This window comes from Rhinoderma darwinii, chromosome 4, assembly GCF_050947455.1.
Source record: "Rhinoderma darwinii isolate aRhiDar2 chromosome 4, aRhiDar2.hap1, whole genome shotgun sequence".
NCBI classification, from domain to species: domain Eukaryota; kingdom Metazoa; phylum Chordata; class Amphibia; order Anura; family Rhinodermatidae; genus Rhinoderma; species Rhinoderma darwinii.
Window position 1 is genome coordinate 200,483,832 of NC_134690.1, and position 15,588 is coordinate 200,499,419.

A 15,588-nucleotide genomic window follows, 5' to 3' on the forward strand; every position below is an offset into this window, starting at 1 on the left:
GGGAGGTCAGAGGCGGAAGCGCCCGAAGATAGGGCATGTCGCTTCTTTTTCCCGCGAGGCAGTTTTACTGCTCGCGGGAAAAAGACGCCGACGCCTCCCATTGAAATCAATGGGAGGCATTCTCGGGCCGTTTTTGCCGAGTTTTGCGACGCGGTTTCCGCGTCAAAAAACTCGGCAAAATACCCCGTGTGAACATAGCCTTATAGTGACATGGAAAGTACAGAGAGGTTCTATGTGCTTTTCTGTAGCTGCTTTATAGAAATAGTGCTTTAAATGTGAAGCTCAAGTAATTAACATAAATTAGTTTAATAAATTAGAACTAAAATGTATTATGCACCTGTTTGTTTTTAGCATTACAGAGGCAATGAATGCTACTAAGGATCGTGTTAAGTACTTAGAAGCACTTTATCGTCATTTCGATGCTTTGAACACAGACAACGATCCTGAAAACATCATAAACACTATTCTACCAGGTTTCTTCAACAGTATCCAACAAATGGAGATCCTATCGCGACACTTCTCAAAGAATGGATATTTGGGACTACTGCTCACTAAGGTGCCAACTTTAGTATTGTCACTGTATTAGTGTTTTAAATGGGACCATCCTTCCAATGTTATATTTTTTTAATGTGTTGCAATCTATTGGTTATATTTTGGCATTAGTGTAATTTTTTTGTTTTAAGTGTTTCTTTCTTTTGTATATAACAAAGCATAAGCGGCCAGTATGTTTTTACAAAAATCAGCTTAAGGCCTTATTTACACGAACATGTGCGTTTTGTTGCAGTTCCGTGTGGCATCAGTGTTTGGTGCGTGGCGGCGTGTTTTTTGAGCGTATGGCATCGTTATGACACGTGGTTTTGATGTTTAGAAACAGAAATGAAGGAGGTCGTTTTATTATTCCCTTCATTTCTTCAACAACTGTAGCGAGAATCACGCGCGGCACACGGAAGTGCGTCCGTGCGCGGTTTTCACGCACCCATTGATGCGTGAAAAATGCTAAAGTATAGGACATGCTGTGAGTTTCACGCAGCGGACACATGCTGCGTGAAAAACACGGAATGTCTGAACGGCCCCATTGACTAGCATAGGTCCGTGCGACGTGCGTGATTTTCACGCGCGTATCACGGACGTGAACTACGCTCGTGTAAAATAAGGCCTAAGGCTGGGTTCACACAGAGTTTTTTTGCAGGAGAAAAATCTGCCTCCAAATTCCATTTGGAATTTTGAGGCAGTTTTTTCTCTGCCTGCATGCCGATTTTCGCGGCGTTGCCCACAGCGTTTTACGCCTGCGGCCATTGAGCGCCGCAGGCATAAAACGCAGCGAAATACGCTTTCTCTGCCTCTCATTGATGTCAATGGGAGGTCAGAGGCGTAAACAGCCGAAGATAGGGCATGTCCCTCCTTTTTCCCGCGAGCCGGTTTTTCCGCTCGTGGGAAAAAAACGCCTCCGCCTTCCATTGAAATCAATAAGTGACATTTTCGGCCATTTTTGGCGCATTTTCCGATGTGGTTTCCGACGCGGTTTACGCGTCAAAAAACTTAAAAAAAGCCCTGTGTGAACTGGCCCTAATATGGCAGTAAGAGATCCAGAAAAATGTAGCTTGTGCACTTCCAAGCTTCCTTGTAACTTCTCAACAATTAAGGGGGTAAATATCAAATTTGTGTTAAGAATCCTACATCTAAGGCCTCATTTACATGAGCGTAATATACGCGCGTGCGACGCGCGTGCTTTTCACGCGTGTCGTACGCACCTATATTACTCTATGGGGCAGTTTAGACGATGCGTGAATTTTGCGCAGCGTGAGTGCGTTGCGTAAAACTCACGACATGTTCTAAAATCGTGCGTTTTTCGCGCATCACGCACCCATTGAAGTCAATGGGTGCGTGAAAACAACGCATGCCACACGGACGCTACTGCGTTGCATGCGCGAAAATCACGCAAGAGCTGTCAAAAGGATGAATGTAAACAGAAAAGCACCACGTGCTTTTCCGTTTACAAACATCCAAACGGAGTGTCAAATTAGAGATGAGCGCACCGAACTTCACCGGGTTCGGCCGAACTCGTTTTGACCGAACCCGGCAAAAAATGTTCGGGTACGCGACGTCAGGAGACAGTCACTGTCCACGGTCCTGAAAGAGTTAAACTGGTTCAGCACCATGGACAGTGACTTCCGATCACAATATACATATACGTGTAAAAAAACAAGAGGTTCTGACTTACCGATAACTCCCGGCTTCTTTCTCCAGTCCGACCTCCCGGGATGACAATTCAGTCCAAGTGACAGCTGCAGCCAATCACAGGCCAAGCACAGGCTGCAGCCAATCACAGGCTGCAGCGGTCTCATGGACTGCCGCGTCATCCTGGGAGGTGGGGCCGGATGACAAGAGAGGGACGCGTCACCAAGGCAACGGCCGGGAGACCGGACTGGAGGAAGCAGGAAGTTCATGGTAAGTATGAACGTTTTTTTTTGATTCACAGGTTGGTGTATATTGTGATCGGAACTCACTGTCGAGGGTGCTGAAAGAGTTACTGCCGATCAGTTAGCTCTTTCAGCACCTTGGACAGTGACGGGCGTCGACTAGACTCATCTCTATGATGGCGGCTGCGCGAAAATCACGCAGCCGCGCATCATACACGGATGACACACGGAGCTGTCAAGTGCCTTTTGCGCACGCAAAACGCTGCGTTTTTTGCGCGCGCAAAACGCACACGCTCGTGTAAATCAGGCCTTAGTCATAGATGCCCCCTTATCCCCACCAACACTTTATGCACTATACTCCACACTCTTTCCTTATGAGAGCATGCCTGGGATCTACAAAGATACAAAGCCTGGGTCCACAACCTTGTTTAAATGTCTACTGCACTCCCTGTCAAAACTGCTCAAGTATTGGACAATGACCACAATATTTTGTTAATGGTTGTTATCATTAAATATTTATAGAGCTGTTATTGTAACAGTATGTGGAGATCATGAACATCAGAGTTGAATTTAAAATACCTGAACATGTAAACCAGGGATTGAAAAATACAGTTAGGCTTCATTCACATCTGCGTTGGGGTCCCGTTCTGACGTTACGTCAGAGGTTTCCGCCAGAACGGGACCCTGAATAGACAGAAACTGACATGAATGGAAACCAGAGGTTTCCGTTTCCATCACCATTGATTTCAATGGTGACGGATCCGGTGCCAATGGTTTCCGTTTGTGTCTGTTGTGCAACGGACCTGTCGTTTTGCCTGAAGCAATAGCGTAGTCGTAGAGGAATTGGAACTGAGAACTCTTGTTCACACTACCATCCTCTAAACCAGAACAGGTATGACAGATCTGTTTTTAAACAGATCCCAGTGAATCCTAACCAATATCATTAACTTATAATGGGGTCTGTCAGGTTTCAAGAATAGTACTACAGGCTACGATATTCTTTCCACCATAAACACTGGAACCCAGACGGAGCAAAACACAACGCTGATGTGAACAAAGCCTTATCTACCATTTTTTAAAGAGATTAAATAATTATTAAGATAATATAACTTAAACTAGGCCGAAATATATTACACTAATTGCCTTATACATAAAATGTATGCACTTGACTTTTGTTTTTGTTTTTTGGCATCTAGGTATCAAATCAGTTGGCTCTAAATTGCAAATCTTTCCTAAAAGAAATCATTTCAATAGAAGACTCAAAGGACCAACTTTGGGAAATTATAAGGGAACACATAATTAAGGATAAAAAGGAAAATATATCACTGAGTGGTTTTGGAGAAGACAAAATCATTAAAAAAGAGAAATTCAAAGTAAAGGTGTTAAATAGTGACACCTTTTTTTATGAACGGTAAGAAATGAAGAAAAATAACATATAAGAGCACATACTAGTCACACCACATCCTTGTTTCATGCAGTTTCCGTTTATTTTAAAGTTCACCTTAAATTTTTTAATTAAAATTGATACTGAACCATAAAAAGTAAGTACTTACTAGTAAAAAAATATACATGAATGTTTCTCAGCCACAATTTTCCTCTCCATGGAAGCCAGGACCAGAATATATGACATGTCCTTCCTTCCTTAGTGTGTGACAACTCAAGATCCCACATTGTCATGCTCTAGACACGTTCTCTGTTGCTAAGTAAAGTTCAAACACGTCTGCTTATGAAAAAGCACCGCAAAAAACATATTCTAATGGAAATTACTATGGCAGTATCACACGGCAGTATTTTGGTCAGTATTTTGTATCAGTATTTATAAGCCATATCCAGGAGTGGGTCCAAAACACGTAAGAGGTGCAAATCTTTCCATTATACTTCTCTGTTAAGATTCCACTTCTAGTTTTGGCTTACAAAAACTGAAGCAAAATACTGCCGTGCGAAAGTGGCCAAACTCTGTTTTATTTTAACACTCACATATTGTGTTAAATTTAGTAATGTTGTGGAGTACTTGGGGCTTGGAGTACATCTTATTTGGGAGGATTGCTTCTTGTTCTTTGTAAGGCCAATAGAAGTTTTAAATTCTCATGTTCTGGATTTATAATTAACCCCTTAATGGGACAGTTTAGTTTTGGCCTTAAAGGGGTTGTCCAGGAATACATTTTATTTATATTTTAACTTAATTGGACATATTTAAGTACATTTCTAATACAATGTCTGTTTACCTGTGGCAGTGTTACTCTGTTCTGATCTGCGGTCACGCACCAAGAGTAAATTTTTCATTTCCGGTGACGTTTCGTGTCCTTGCTCAGCCAGCACTGCCGGCTGAGAACGGCACAGCGCGTCATCAACTACATTTACAGGCAGTGGGCCGGGCGGATGTTTCATGAGCTCTTCAGAGCTCCGCCTCCTCTGGTCCTGCCGCCTATAAACATAGTTGATGACGCGCCGTGACTCTACAAAGCAGGAAGTACTGGCTAAGCAGAGACACAGAATGCTGTCTCTGCTTGTGCACGCCCCTCCTCCTATCTCGGAGTTCCCACACTGCCTGCCCGTCTCCTCTCATCTCCCACGCTGCCATGGGGCCATCATCCCTGAATATAACTCCCATTGTCACTGTGCATAACCCCCATCATCCCTGTGTAATAACCCCCATCAACACTATATAACCCCCATCATCCCTGTATGTTACCCCATCATCCCTGTGTATCACCCCATCATCCCTGTATATAACCCCCATCATCCCTGTGTATTACCTCATCATCCCTGTATATAACCCCGATCATCCCTGATGAGGTAATACACAGGGATGATGGGGGTTACATATAGGCTGTATACAGGTATGATGGAGTAATATCATCCCTGTGTATAACCCCCCATCATCCCTGTGTATTACATCGTCATCCCTGTTTATAACCCCATCATCCGTGTGTATAACCACAATATCCCCGTGTATTACCCTCAACATCCCTGTATATAACCCCCATTATCCCTGTATATAACCCCCATTCCCCCTGTGTGATTATTACTGGGTGTGTGTGACAGTGCAGGAAGCTGGGTGACTGTAATTAGAGCAGGGATGACCCTGTGAACATAGAGGGGCATGGCAGTATGCAAATAGCTGAGATTCTGTGGAGGGAGGAAGGGGTGATGTAAGCTGTCTCCTCAGATGCAGCAAGGGATCATGGGTATGGTGGGTTACAAGACAGGAAACAGACAAGAACATAAGCAAGGGATGTAATTAAACAGAAAGTGCAGCAGTGACGATGGAGATCAAACAGAAACTGGTTAGAAAGTATGTAGGGGGTTTTAGGGGGACACTTTTTAGAAAATATTTTTTTCCTGGCCAACCCCTTTAAGGCTCACAGCCCATTTTTCAAATCTGACATGTGTCACTTTATGTGGCAATGACTCTGGAATGCTTATACCTATCCAAGCGATTCTGAGATTGTTTTCTTGTGACACATTGGAGTTTAACCCCTTCAGGACCCAGCCTGTTTTGGCCTTCAGGACCCAGCCGATTTTTTCAAATCTGACATGTGTCACTTTATGTGGTAATAACTCCGGAATGCTTTTACCTATCCAAGCGATTCTGAGATTGTTTTCTCGTGACATATTGTGCGTTATGTTAGTGAAAAAATTTGGTCGATAAATTAAATATTTATTTGTGAAAAACACCAAAATGTAGAGAAAATTTGCAAAAATTAGCATTTTTCTAAATTCAAATGTATCTGCTTGTAAGACAGTTAGTAATACCGCACAAAATAGTGACTAGTTAACATTTCCCATATGTGTACTTTATGTTTGCATCGTTTTTTGAACGTCCTTTTATTTTTCTAGGACGTTACAAGGCTTAGAACTTTAGCAACAATTTCTCATATTTTAAAGAAAATTTCAAAAGGCTATTTTTTCAGGGATCAGTTCAGTTCTGAGGTGGCTTTGAGGGCCTTATATATTAGAAAATCCCCAGAAGTCACCCCATTTTGAAATCAGCTGCAATGGTCCACTGACCGGCAAGGCTGGAGTGTCAGCTGTCGGGGACAGCTGACCTCCCGGTTCCCGGACACTGTCCGTTAGGACAGTGTGCGCCGGGAACTACTCCGCAATAGTACGTCTGGATGCGGGAAGCAAGCCCTGTGCAGGACGTACTATTGCGGAGCAGCGCGTGAAGAGTTTAAGTTAGTGATAAAATTTGGTAGATATATTCAGTGTTTATTTGTAAAAAAGAGCAATATTTAGAAAAAATTTGGAAAAAACATAATTTTTCTGATTTTATACATATCTGCTTGTAAAACAGATAGTAATTCCACACAAAATAGTTACTGGTTCACATTTCCCATATGTCTACTATATGTTGACATCATTTTTTGAACATTATACAAGGCTTAGAACATAAGCAGCAATTTCTCATATTTTGAAGTAAATTTACAAAGCCTTTGTTTTTTTAGGTACCAGAGGCACCAGTTCAGTTTTGAAGTGGCTTTGAAGGCCCTATATATTAGAAACCCCCATAAAAAAAAAAAACATTTTAAAAACTAGACCCTCAAAGTATTCAAAACAGCATTTAGAAAGTTTCTGAACCCTTTAGGCCTTTCACAGGAATTTAAAGCAAAGTGGAGGTGAAATTTACAAATTAAATTTTTTTATGCAGAAAATCCATTTTATTCCATTTTTTTCTGTAAGGCCTCATTTACACGAACGTATTATACGCGCGTGCGACGCGCGTGCTTTGCACGCATGTCGTACGCACCTATATTAGTCAATGGGGCAGTTTAGACGATGCGTGAATTGCGCTCAGCGCGTGTGCGCAGAAAAAAACTCACGACATGTTCTATAATCGTGCGTTTTTCGCGCACTCACGCACCCATTGAAGTCAATGGGTGCGTGAAAACCACGCATGCCGCACGGAAGCACTTCCGTGCGAACTGCGTGATTCGCGCAAGAGCTGTCAAACTCCTGAATGTAAACAGAAAAGCACCACGTGCTTTTCTGTTTACAAACATCCAAACGGAGTGTCAAATTCGAGATGAGCGCACCGAACTTCACCGGGTTCGGCCAAACTCGTTTTGACCGAAACCGGTAAAAAATGTTCGGGTACGCGACGTCAGGAGACAGTCACTGTCCACGGTGCTGAAAGCGTTAAACTGGTTCAGCACCATGGACAGTGACTTCCGCTCCGAAAATCCATGAACCTGTAAAAAAAAAAAAAAGTTCTGACTTACCGATAACTCCGGTCCGACCTCCCGGGATGACAGTTAAGTCCAAGTGACAGCTGCAGCCAATCACAGGCCAAGCACAGGCTGCAGCCAATCACAGGCTGCAGCGGTCTCATGGACTGCGGCGTCATCCTGGGAGGTGGGGCCGGATGACAAGAGAGGGACGCGTCACCAAGGCAACGGCCGGGAGCCCGGACTGGGGGAAGCAGGAAGTTCTTGGTAAGTATGAAAGTCTTTTTTTATTCACAGGTTGGTGTATATTGTGTTCGGCATTCACTGTCGAGGGTGCTGAAAGAGTTACTGCCGATCAGTTAGCTCTTTCAGCACCTTGGACAGTGACGGGCGTTGACTAGCCTCATCTCTATGATGGCGGCTGCGCGAAAATCACGCAGCCGCGCATCATACACGGATGACACACGGAGCTGTCAATTGCCTTTTGCGCACGCAAAACGCAGCGTTTTTTTGCGCGCGCAAAACGCACACGCTCGTGTAAATGAGGCCTAAAACAGAAGGTTTTACCAGAGAAAGGCAACTCAGTATTTATTGCCCAAATTCTGCATTTATTTTTTTTAGAAATATCCCACATGTGGCCCTAGTGTGCTAATGAGTAGAGGAGAAAAAACAACACAGTGCACATAGTGCATCAAGTGATATAGTAAAAATAAAAGCCACAGATAGGTGATCACTTCTGCTGACCTGGTTAGGTGTGCTAGGAACACAACATCCTTGAAAGCGTGTTTTAAAATATTGCTGCAGCCTGGGTTCCGATCCGGATCCAAAGGGTTCAGTGGTAAATGGTAGTTTGAGAAGTTTGATGAAAAAATGGATTTTCCCTGACGCTGTTAACTGGTAAAACTGATCCAAACACCTCTGCATGACTCATCCATGACTCGTCCAAACACCTTTTCATCACTCATCCATGTGACTTGGCACGTTTTCACACATTTTTTTTACCACTTTGTCTTCGCTATATATTTCACCTTTGCAAGGGGAATGTATAGTATTTGTATTTTACCTGATGAAGAGGCCAGTCCGGCCTCGAAATGCGTAGTAAATAAAACAATGTTTGATATTACATTTCCTTGTTTTAAATCCTCACTACTCAGGAAGGGATTTACCAGTTAGCAGCGCCAAGGAAAATCGTTTTTTTCCTCAAACTTCTCAAACTACTAGGGTGCTAATGGACTGAAGCACAGGCCTAAGAAGCAAAGGAGCACCTAGTAGATTTTGGTGCCTCCTTTTTTTTAAATAAATTATATGCACTAAGTCAGGTTTGAAGAGGTCTTGTGGTGCCAAAACAGTGGGAACCCTCCAAAAGTGACCCCATTTAGAAAACTACACCCCTCAAGGAATTTATTGAGGGGTATAGTGAGCATTTAGACACTACAGGTTTTTTTTACTAGAATTTTTTGTGGAATTAAGCTGTGCAATTTAAAATCCCATATTTTTCAGATAAAAGGTAAAAAATTTAAATTTTTACAAGGAATAAAGCAGAAAAACCACCCCAAAATTTAAACAGCAATTTCTCCCGATTACGGCAATACCCCATATGTGGTGATAAACTGCTGTTTGGACAAACGGCAGAGCTCCGAAGGGAAGGAGCACCATTTGGCTTTTGGAGCTCAAGTTTTGCTGCAATACTTTTTGGGCGTCATGCCACATTTGCAAAGCCCCTGTTGGACCAAAACAGTGGAAAACCCCCAAAAGTCGCTCAGAGAGGCAGGAGCTCTATTTGGCATGTAGATTTTGTTGGATTGGTTTCTGGGCGTCATGTCGCATTTGCAGAGCTTCTGAGGTACCATTAGGTACCCCTTAAAAGTGACACCATTTTAGAAACCAGACCCCTTGAGGGATTCATTATAGTTTTCATGGGATGCATGCAACTTTTTAGGGGGGGTGGTGACTAAAAAACAGCAATTCTACTATAGTTTTGTATTCCTTTTTTTTTTTTACAGCGTTCACCGTGCAGTTTAAATGACACATTCACTTTGTTCTGCGTGGTGATACGATTACAGTGATACCATATGTTTATAGTTTTTTTTATGTCTTATGGCGTTTGCACAATAAAATACTTTTTATAAAAAACAGTTTACTTTTTGTGTTGCCATATTCTACGAGCCATAACTTTTTTATTTTTCCATCAAGAAAGCTGTGTGATGACATGATTTTTGCGTAACGAACTGTAGTTTCGATCAGTACCATTTTTGGGTACATGCAACTTTTTGATCTCTTTTTATTACATTTTTTGGGAGGTGAAGTGACCAAAAAAATTGTGATTTTGGTATGGTTTATTATTATTTCCTTTTACGGCGTTCACCGTGCGGGATAAATAACAAAATACTTTTTTAGTTCAGGCCGTTACGGACGCAGTGATGCCAATTATGTATAGTTTATTCATTTATTTTTTATAATAATAAATGACTGATAAGGGAAAAAAGGGGATTTTTACTTTTATTACTTATTTTTTTATTTTTATACAACTTTTTTTACTTTTTGCTTTTTTGTCCCACTAGAGAACTCGAAGGCAGGACGCCCTGATCACAATTCTAATACACTGCACTACATGCGTAGTGCAGTGTATAAGAGCTGTCAGATACTCACTGACCGCAAGCATAGTGGGTCATGACTTTATCTGTTTGGCATAGCCAGAGGCTATTGTTAGGCCTCCGGTTGCCATAGCAACCATCGGCACCCGCAATCATACTGCGGGACGTCGATGGTGTTTTAACTCCTAAGAAGCCGGGATCACAATTGAACGTGGCTTCTAAGGGGTTAATCAGCGGCGACCGCCACGATCGGTCCCTGCTGAAGGAGCTGCGTCAACCGCCATACGAGACAGCAGTTGTCACAACTCCTGTATGTGCCGGGTGAGGGGCCGGAATGGCCGTTAGACCTGTGACGTACTATTAGGTCATGGAGCGCGAACTGCGCACATCATGACCTAATAGTATGTCCAGCAGCGGGAAGGGGTTAAAGTTCATATTTAAGATCTAGCCTAAGGCTACACTGAGACTTTTGTAGTGCTACTAATGGATTTTTAACTCTAAGGGTTTGTGCACACATTGCGTTAAGGAGTTTTGGTTGCGAAATTCAGACCAAAATTCTGCAACAAAGTACAGTACAATGTTAGTGAATAGGGTTTTAGCAAATCTAATTATCTCACAGCGTAAAAAAATAAACCACGGATTCTAGGCATGCAGTAGATTTTCAAATCCACAGAATGCTGTATTTGTTGTGGAAATCCGTGGCTACATTACAAAACAAAATTAACAACAATATCAGTATGTAACACATGGAGGTTTCATTGTGGATTTTGGTACAGATTTTTAGGCCGGTTTTTACGCAATGTGTGAACCTAGCCTTATCGAGTGACAGCTACAAAGTCCACAAGATTGCAATCAACAAAAGGTATTCTTTTGGACTGCAGTTGTAGTTAAAATTAAATCAGTAGCACTTCCAAAAGTCTCAGTGTAGCTTTAGCCTAACTGTTAGACAGACATTGCATGAACAGGACATTTAAAGAGGCTCTGTCACCACATTATAAGTGGCCTATATTGTACATGATGTGATCGTCGCTGTAATGTAGATTACAGCAGTGTTTTTTATTTGGAAAAACGATCATTTTTGACAGAGTTATGACCTATATTAGCTTTATGCTAATGAGTTTATCAATGGACAACTGGGCGTGTTTTACTATATGACTAAGTGGGCGTTGTACAGAGGAGTGTATGACGCTGACCAATCAGTGACCAATCAGCGTCATACACTTCTCTCCATTCATTTACACTGCAGATAGCGATATAGCTAAATGGCTATCTCCAGTTACATAAACACACTATAACGCTACTCATGTGTCATGACAATGAATATACATTATCTCCAGCCAGGACGTGATGTGTATTCAGAATCCTGACCACTTCTGTAGCGTCTCTGTGATTTATAGCACAGCACAGCGAGATCTCGCTGTGAATGACAGCTTACAGCGTAATCTCGCGAGACTACGCCTGCTATGCTGTAACTCACAGAGACGCTACAGAAGTGATCAGGAGAATGAATACACATCACGTCATGGCTGGAGGTAATGTATATTCATTGTCATGACACATCAGTAGCGTTATAGTGTGTTTATGTGACTGCAAATAGCGATATCGCTATCTGCAGTGTAAATGAATGGAGAGAAGTGATTGACGCTGATTGGTCAGCGTCATACACTTATGTACAACGCCCAGTCATATAGTAAAACACGCCCAGTTGTACATTGAGAAACTCATTAGCATAAAGCTAATATAGATCATAACTCCGTAAAAAATGATCGTTTTTCTAAATAAAAAACACTGCTGTAATCTACATTACAGCTCCGATCATTTCATGTACAATATAGGCCACTTATAATGTGGTGACAGAGCCCCTTTAATATTTTACTAGGCTGGAAATAGGGAACATAGTTCCCATATTTTAAAAGTAAATCCCTGCTATTCTGAATATGATGCCATAATAAAGCTTCATTCATATCTGGTTGGGACTCCGTTTATGGGTTCCGTCTGAGCTTTCAGTCAGGGGAACCCATGAACGGAATCCTAACTGAAACAAAATGGAAACCATAGGTTTCCATTTGCATCACCATTGATTTCAATGGTGACGGATCCAGTGCAAATGGTTCCCGTTCGTCAACGTTGTTTAAGGGTTACTTCGTTTTGATGGAATGAATAGCGTAGTCGACTACGGTATTGATTCCGTCAAAATGACAGAACCGTTAAACAACGGTGACAAATGGAAACCAATGGCACCGTATCCGTCACCATTGACATTAATAGTGATGCAAAATGGAAACCTATGGTTTCCGTTTGTTTCAGTTAGGATTCAGTTCCTGGGTACCCCTGACGCAAAGCTCCGACAGAACCCATGAACGGAGTCCCAACGCAGATGTGAACGAAGCCTAAATTGTATGCCGTTCAGATAAAGAGCAGATTTCCTAGATCCAATCATTTTGGCCATCTATTCAGAGCAATTGTAAAACTTCTTCATTCAAATCAGACTTGATCCATTATTTATATAGTTCTTTTGCAGATAATCTAGAGATACTGGCATATGTGTAATGTTATAAAAAAAAAACAAAAAAACACGTTTCTTAACATATTGCTCATAGATCCTAGCCAGGGATCAAAAGCGAAAAAAAAAGAGAGGTTGTCACAGCACCGGAGACACAGAATAAATGCAATGTAATGGGTGCAAGCCTCCAAGGAACCTGATCCAAAGTCCCACAAATGGAATCCACAAAAAAGAGAGACGAGGCAGCACATCCAAAATAAATGTGAATTTATTCATCCACCAGTGCGACGTTTCAGTCCAACAGGACCTTTGTCAAGCATGTGCTCTTGATCAAAAGCTCTCTGCATGCACACTCATAAATGCCAAAAAGTTGGGCACTGGCAGCAAATTTCTAAAAAACATTGATTACATGACTCCTGTAATTGGTCCAGCACTGTCATTATTGCTTACTATATCCATGATTTGTTTTGTTTCAATACAGAATTCAAGCCTGCCTGGCAGTATACACATGCTTTCAAGTAGAAGTGCAGCGTTTACGTGAATGGTTGTTAGGAACACATGGACTTCAGAGATACTCATCTTTAAGTTCTGTTTCTACTGCACCTGGGAAATTGTCCTCTTTGCAAACGTCCAAAACCAATAAAACCAATATGAAGTTAACAATTTCAGTACCATCCAGCTGCGGTATGAATATAAGTGTCTGTTCTTATAACTTTTCTTTCTTGAGATGTTTTCTCTATCTTAATTTGCCATGAACCTTAAGGAGCACCTGCACCTTCCGAAAACTTTTGATATGTCATAGAGACATATTTTAGAAGTTTTAATCATCGCTAAAACTAATGTTCAGAAGCGATCAGCTAAGCACCCTGCTCCTTGTTAGGTTGAAAACAGGCTCATATGGAATGTCTATAAACCCGTCTTCAGTCTGAAGAGGTGCACCGATCACAGCCGAAGGTGCAGTGCGCTAATCTGAGTTCTTCTGCACCTCAGTTCCAGTGACAGAGGGGGTTTCAGCACATTTCTGATGTGTCTCTATGACATATCAAAAGTTTTTTGGAAAGTGTATATACTCTTCAAAATGTCAGCATCTCAACCTACAAGACTTGTAATCTTTTGGTTGGTTGGAGTGTTCCATGCTGTCAGAAAAAATGTCGTTACCTTGATCTAAAATATTGTTCAGGTTATTCTCATAAACATAAAGTAGGGTATTTTTCTGAAAATCAAAATCCTCTACAAATTAGTCCAAATTTTAGAAGTATAACTGTAAAGGATCTGCCAGGCACAGCTTCTGTGTCAACGCCCATAGGTAATCAGTCTGCACCTGCTTCTATGTCTGTGAGACTGACTCCATCTTCCACCACTCAGGATGGCAGGCTTAGGAGTGGGAGAGCCTATCACAGCCTGGCCAGACGGAGCTAGCTCCCGCCCTCTGTCTATTTATACCTGCCTTTCCTGTTCCTCCTTGCTTGTGATTCTTCTCGTCTGGTTTCCTGCCCCTGCTGCAGCTTCTGAACTATTTGACCCTGCTTCATACTGACCCTGGCTTACTGACTACTCTCCTGCTCTGCGTTTGGTACCTCGTACACTTACGTCAGGGTAAGAGACCTGTTGAGGAGTATTGTTCTGACTTTAGGAAGAGGTGCGTAGCTTCTCGGTGGAATGACCCTGCCTTAAGGTGCCAGTTTAGGTTGGGTCTGTCGAACGCCCTGAAAGACCTGCTAGTTAGCTATCCCTCTTCTGACTCCCTAGACCAGGTTATGGCTTTAGCGGTACAACTTGACCGACGTCTCAGGGAACGACAACTTGAACGTTTTTGTGTTTTCCCCTCTGACTCCCCCATGATGCCTCCCGAGGTCCCGTTGCTTCGCTCTTCCACGGAAGACTCGGAGGTACCTATGCAACTCGGGGCCTCCGTGTCCCCCCGACAATGTAGAGAGTTCCGCAGGAAGAATGGTCTCTGCTTCTATTGGGGGGATGACAAGCATCAAGTGAACGCAGAGCAGGAGAGTAGTCAGTAAGCCAGGGTCAGTATGAAGCAGGGTCAAATAGTTCAGAAGCTGCAGCAGGGCCAGGAAACCAGACGAGAAGAATCACAAGCAAGGAGGACAGGAAAGGCAGGTATAAATAGACAGAGGGCGGGAGCTAGCTCCTTCTGGCCAGGCTGTGATAGGCTTTCCCACTCCTAAGCCTGCCCTCCTGAGTGGTGGAAGATGGAGTCAGTCTCACAGACATAGAAGCAGGTGCAGACTGATTACCTATGGGCGTTGACACAGAAGCTGTGCCTGGCAGATCCTTTACAATAACCTTCATATTTTATTAATCTCTTAGCCTATAATAATGCATTATAGAACGATTTTAATATGTGTTAATGATGATGGCCAGGACTATTGTCATTGGGCGTCAGTCAACCAAACCACTGAAAAATTCTTGAATAGGGAAACTATTTAATTAATTAACCAATATCACAAAAATTCAACAATTTGGAAATAAAGCTAGTTAAATGTTGAAAGAGATTTTAACACTCTTCCATTTTGAAGTTTCAGTATCTTATATTATTTTACTAATTATTTAGTATTTATTGTAATAAAAGGACTATGATGACAACCCCTGTCATGCTCTATTATGGTATTCAGACCACATATGGGTAGTATTTGCTCAAGACTGCCCTTTTTAGCCAGAGCAGACTCATCTATTACAGTGACCATCTATTACAAGTTTGCCCCGTGACAAGGGGGTTGTAAATAGACACTTAGATAGAACGGAAATATATAAATGCTCTTATTATATATAATTACATTTTCCTCTGAAGAAAATGTTGCAATTCACATCTATACATAATTTACATAATAATATATATCTTTGCAAATACATAACGTTACCTGTCATATGCTGATCTTACAGCC

The 15,588-nt window shown here is 42.1% G+C and overlaps 1 protein-coding gene across 1 annotated transcript in view; it reads left to right on the forward strand.

Annotated features, from left to right (window-relative positions):
• Positions 1–15,588, forward strand: part of LOC142759653 (dynein axonemal heavy chain 5-like) — a 466,211-nt gene that overhangs the window by 40,535 nt on the left and 410,088 nt on the right. The window contains 3 exon segments of the mRNA XM_075862058.1: positions 352–556; positions 3,617–3,831; positions 13,167–13,369. Of these exon segments, the coding sequence (XP_075718173.1) occupies positions 352–556; positions 3,617–3,831; positions 13,167–13,369 (623 nt within the window).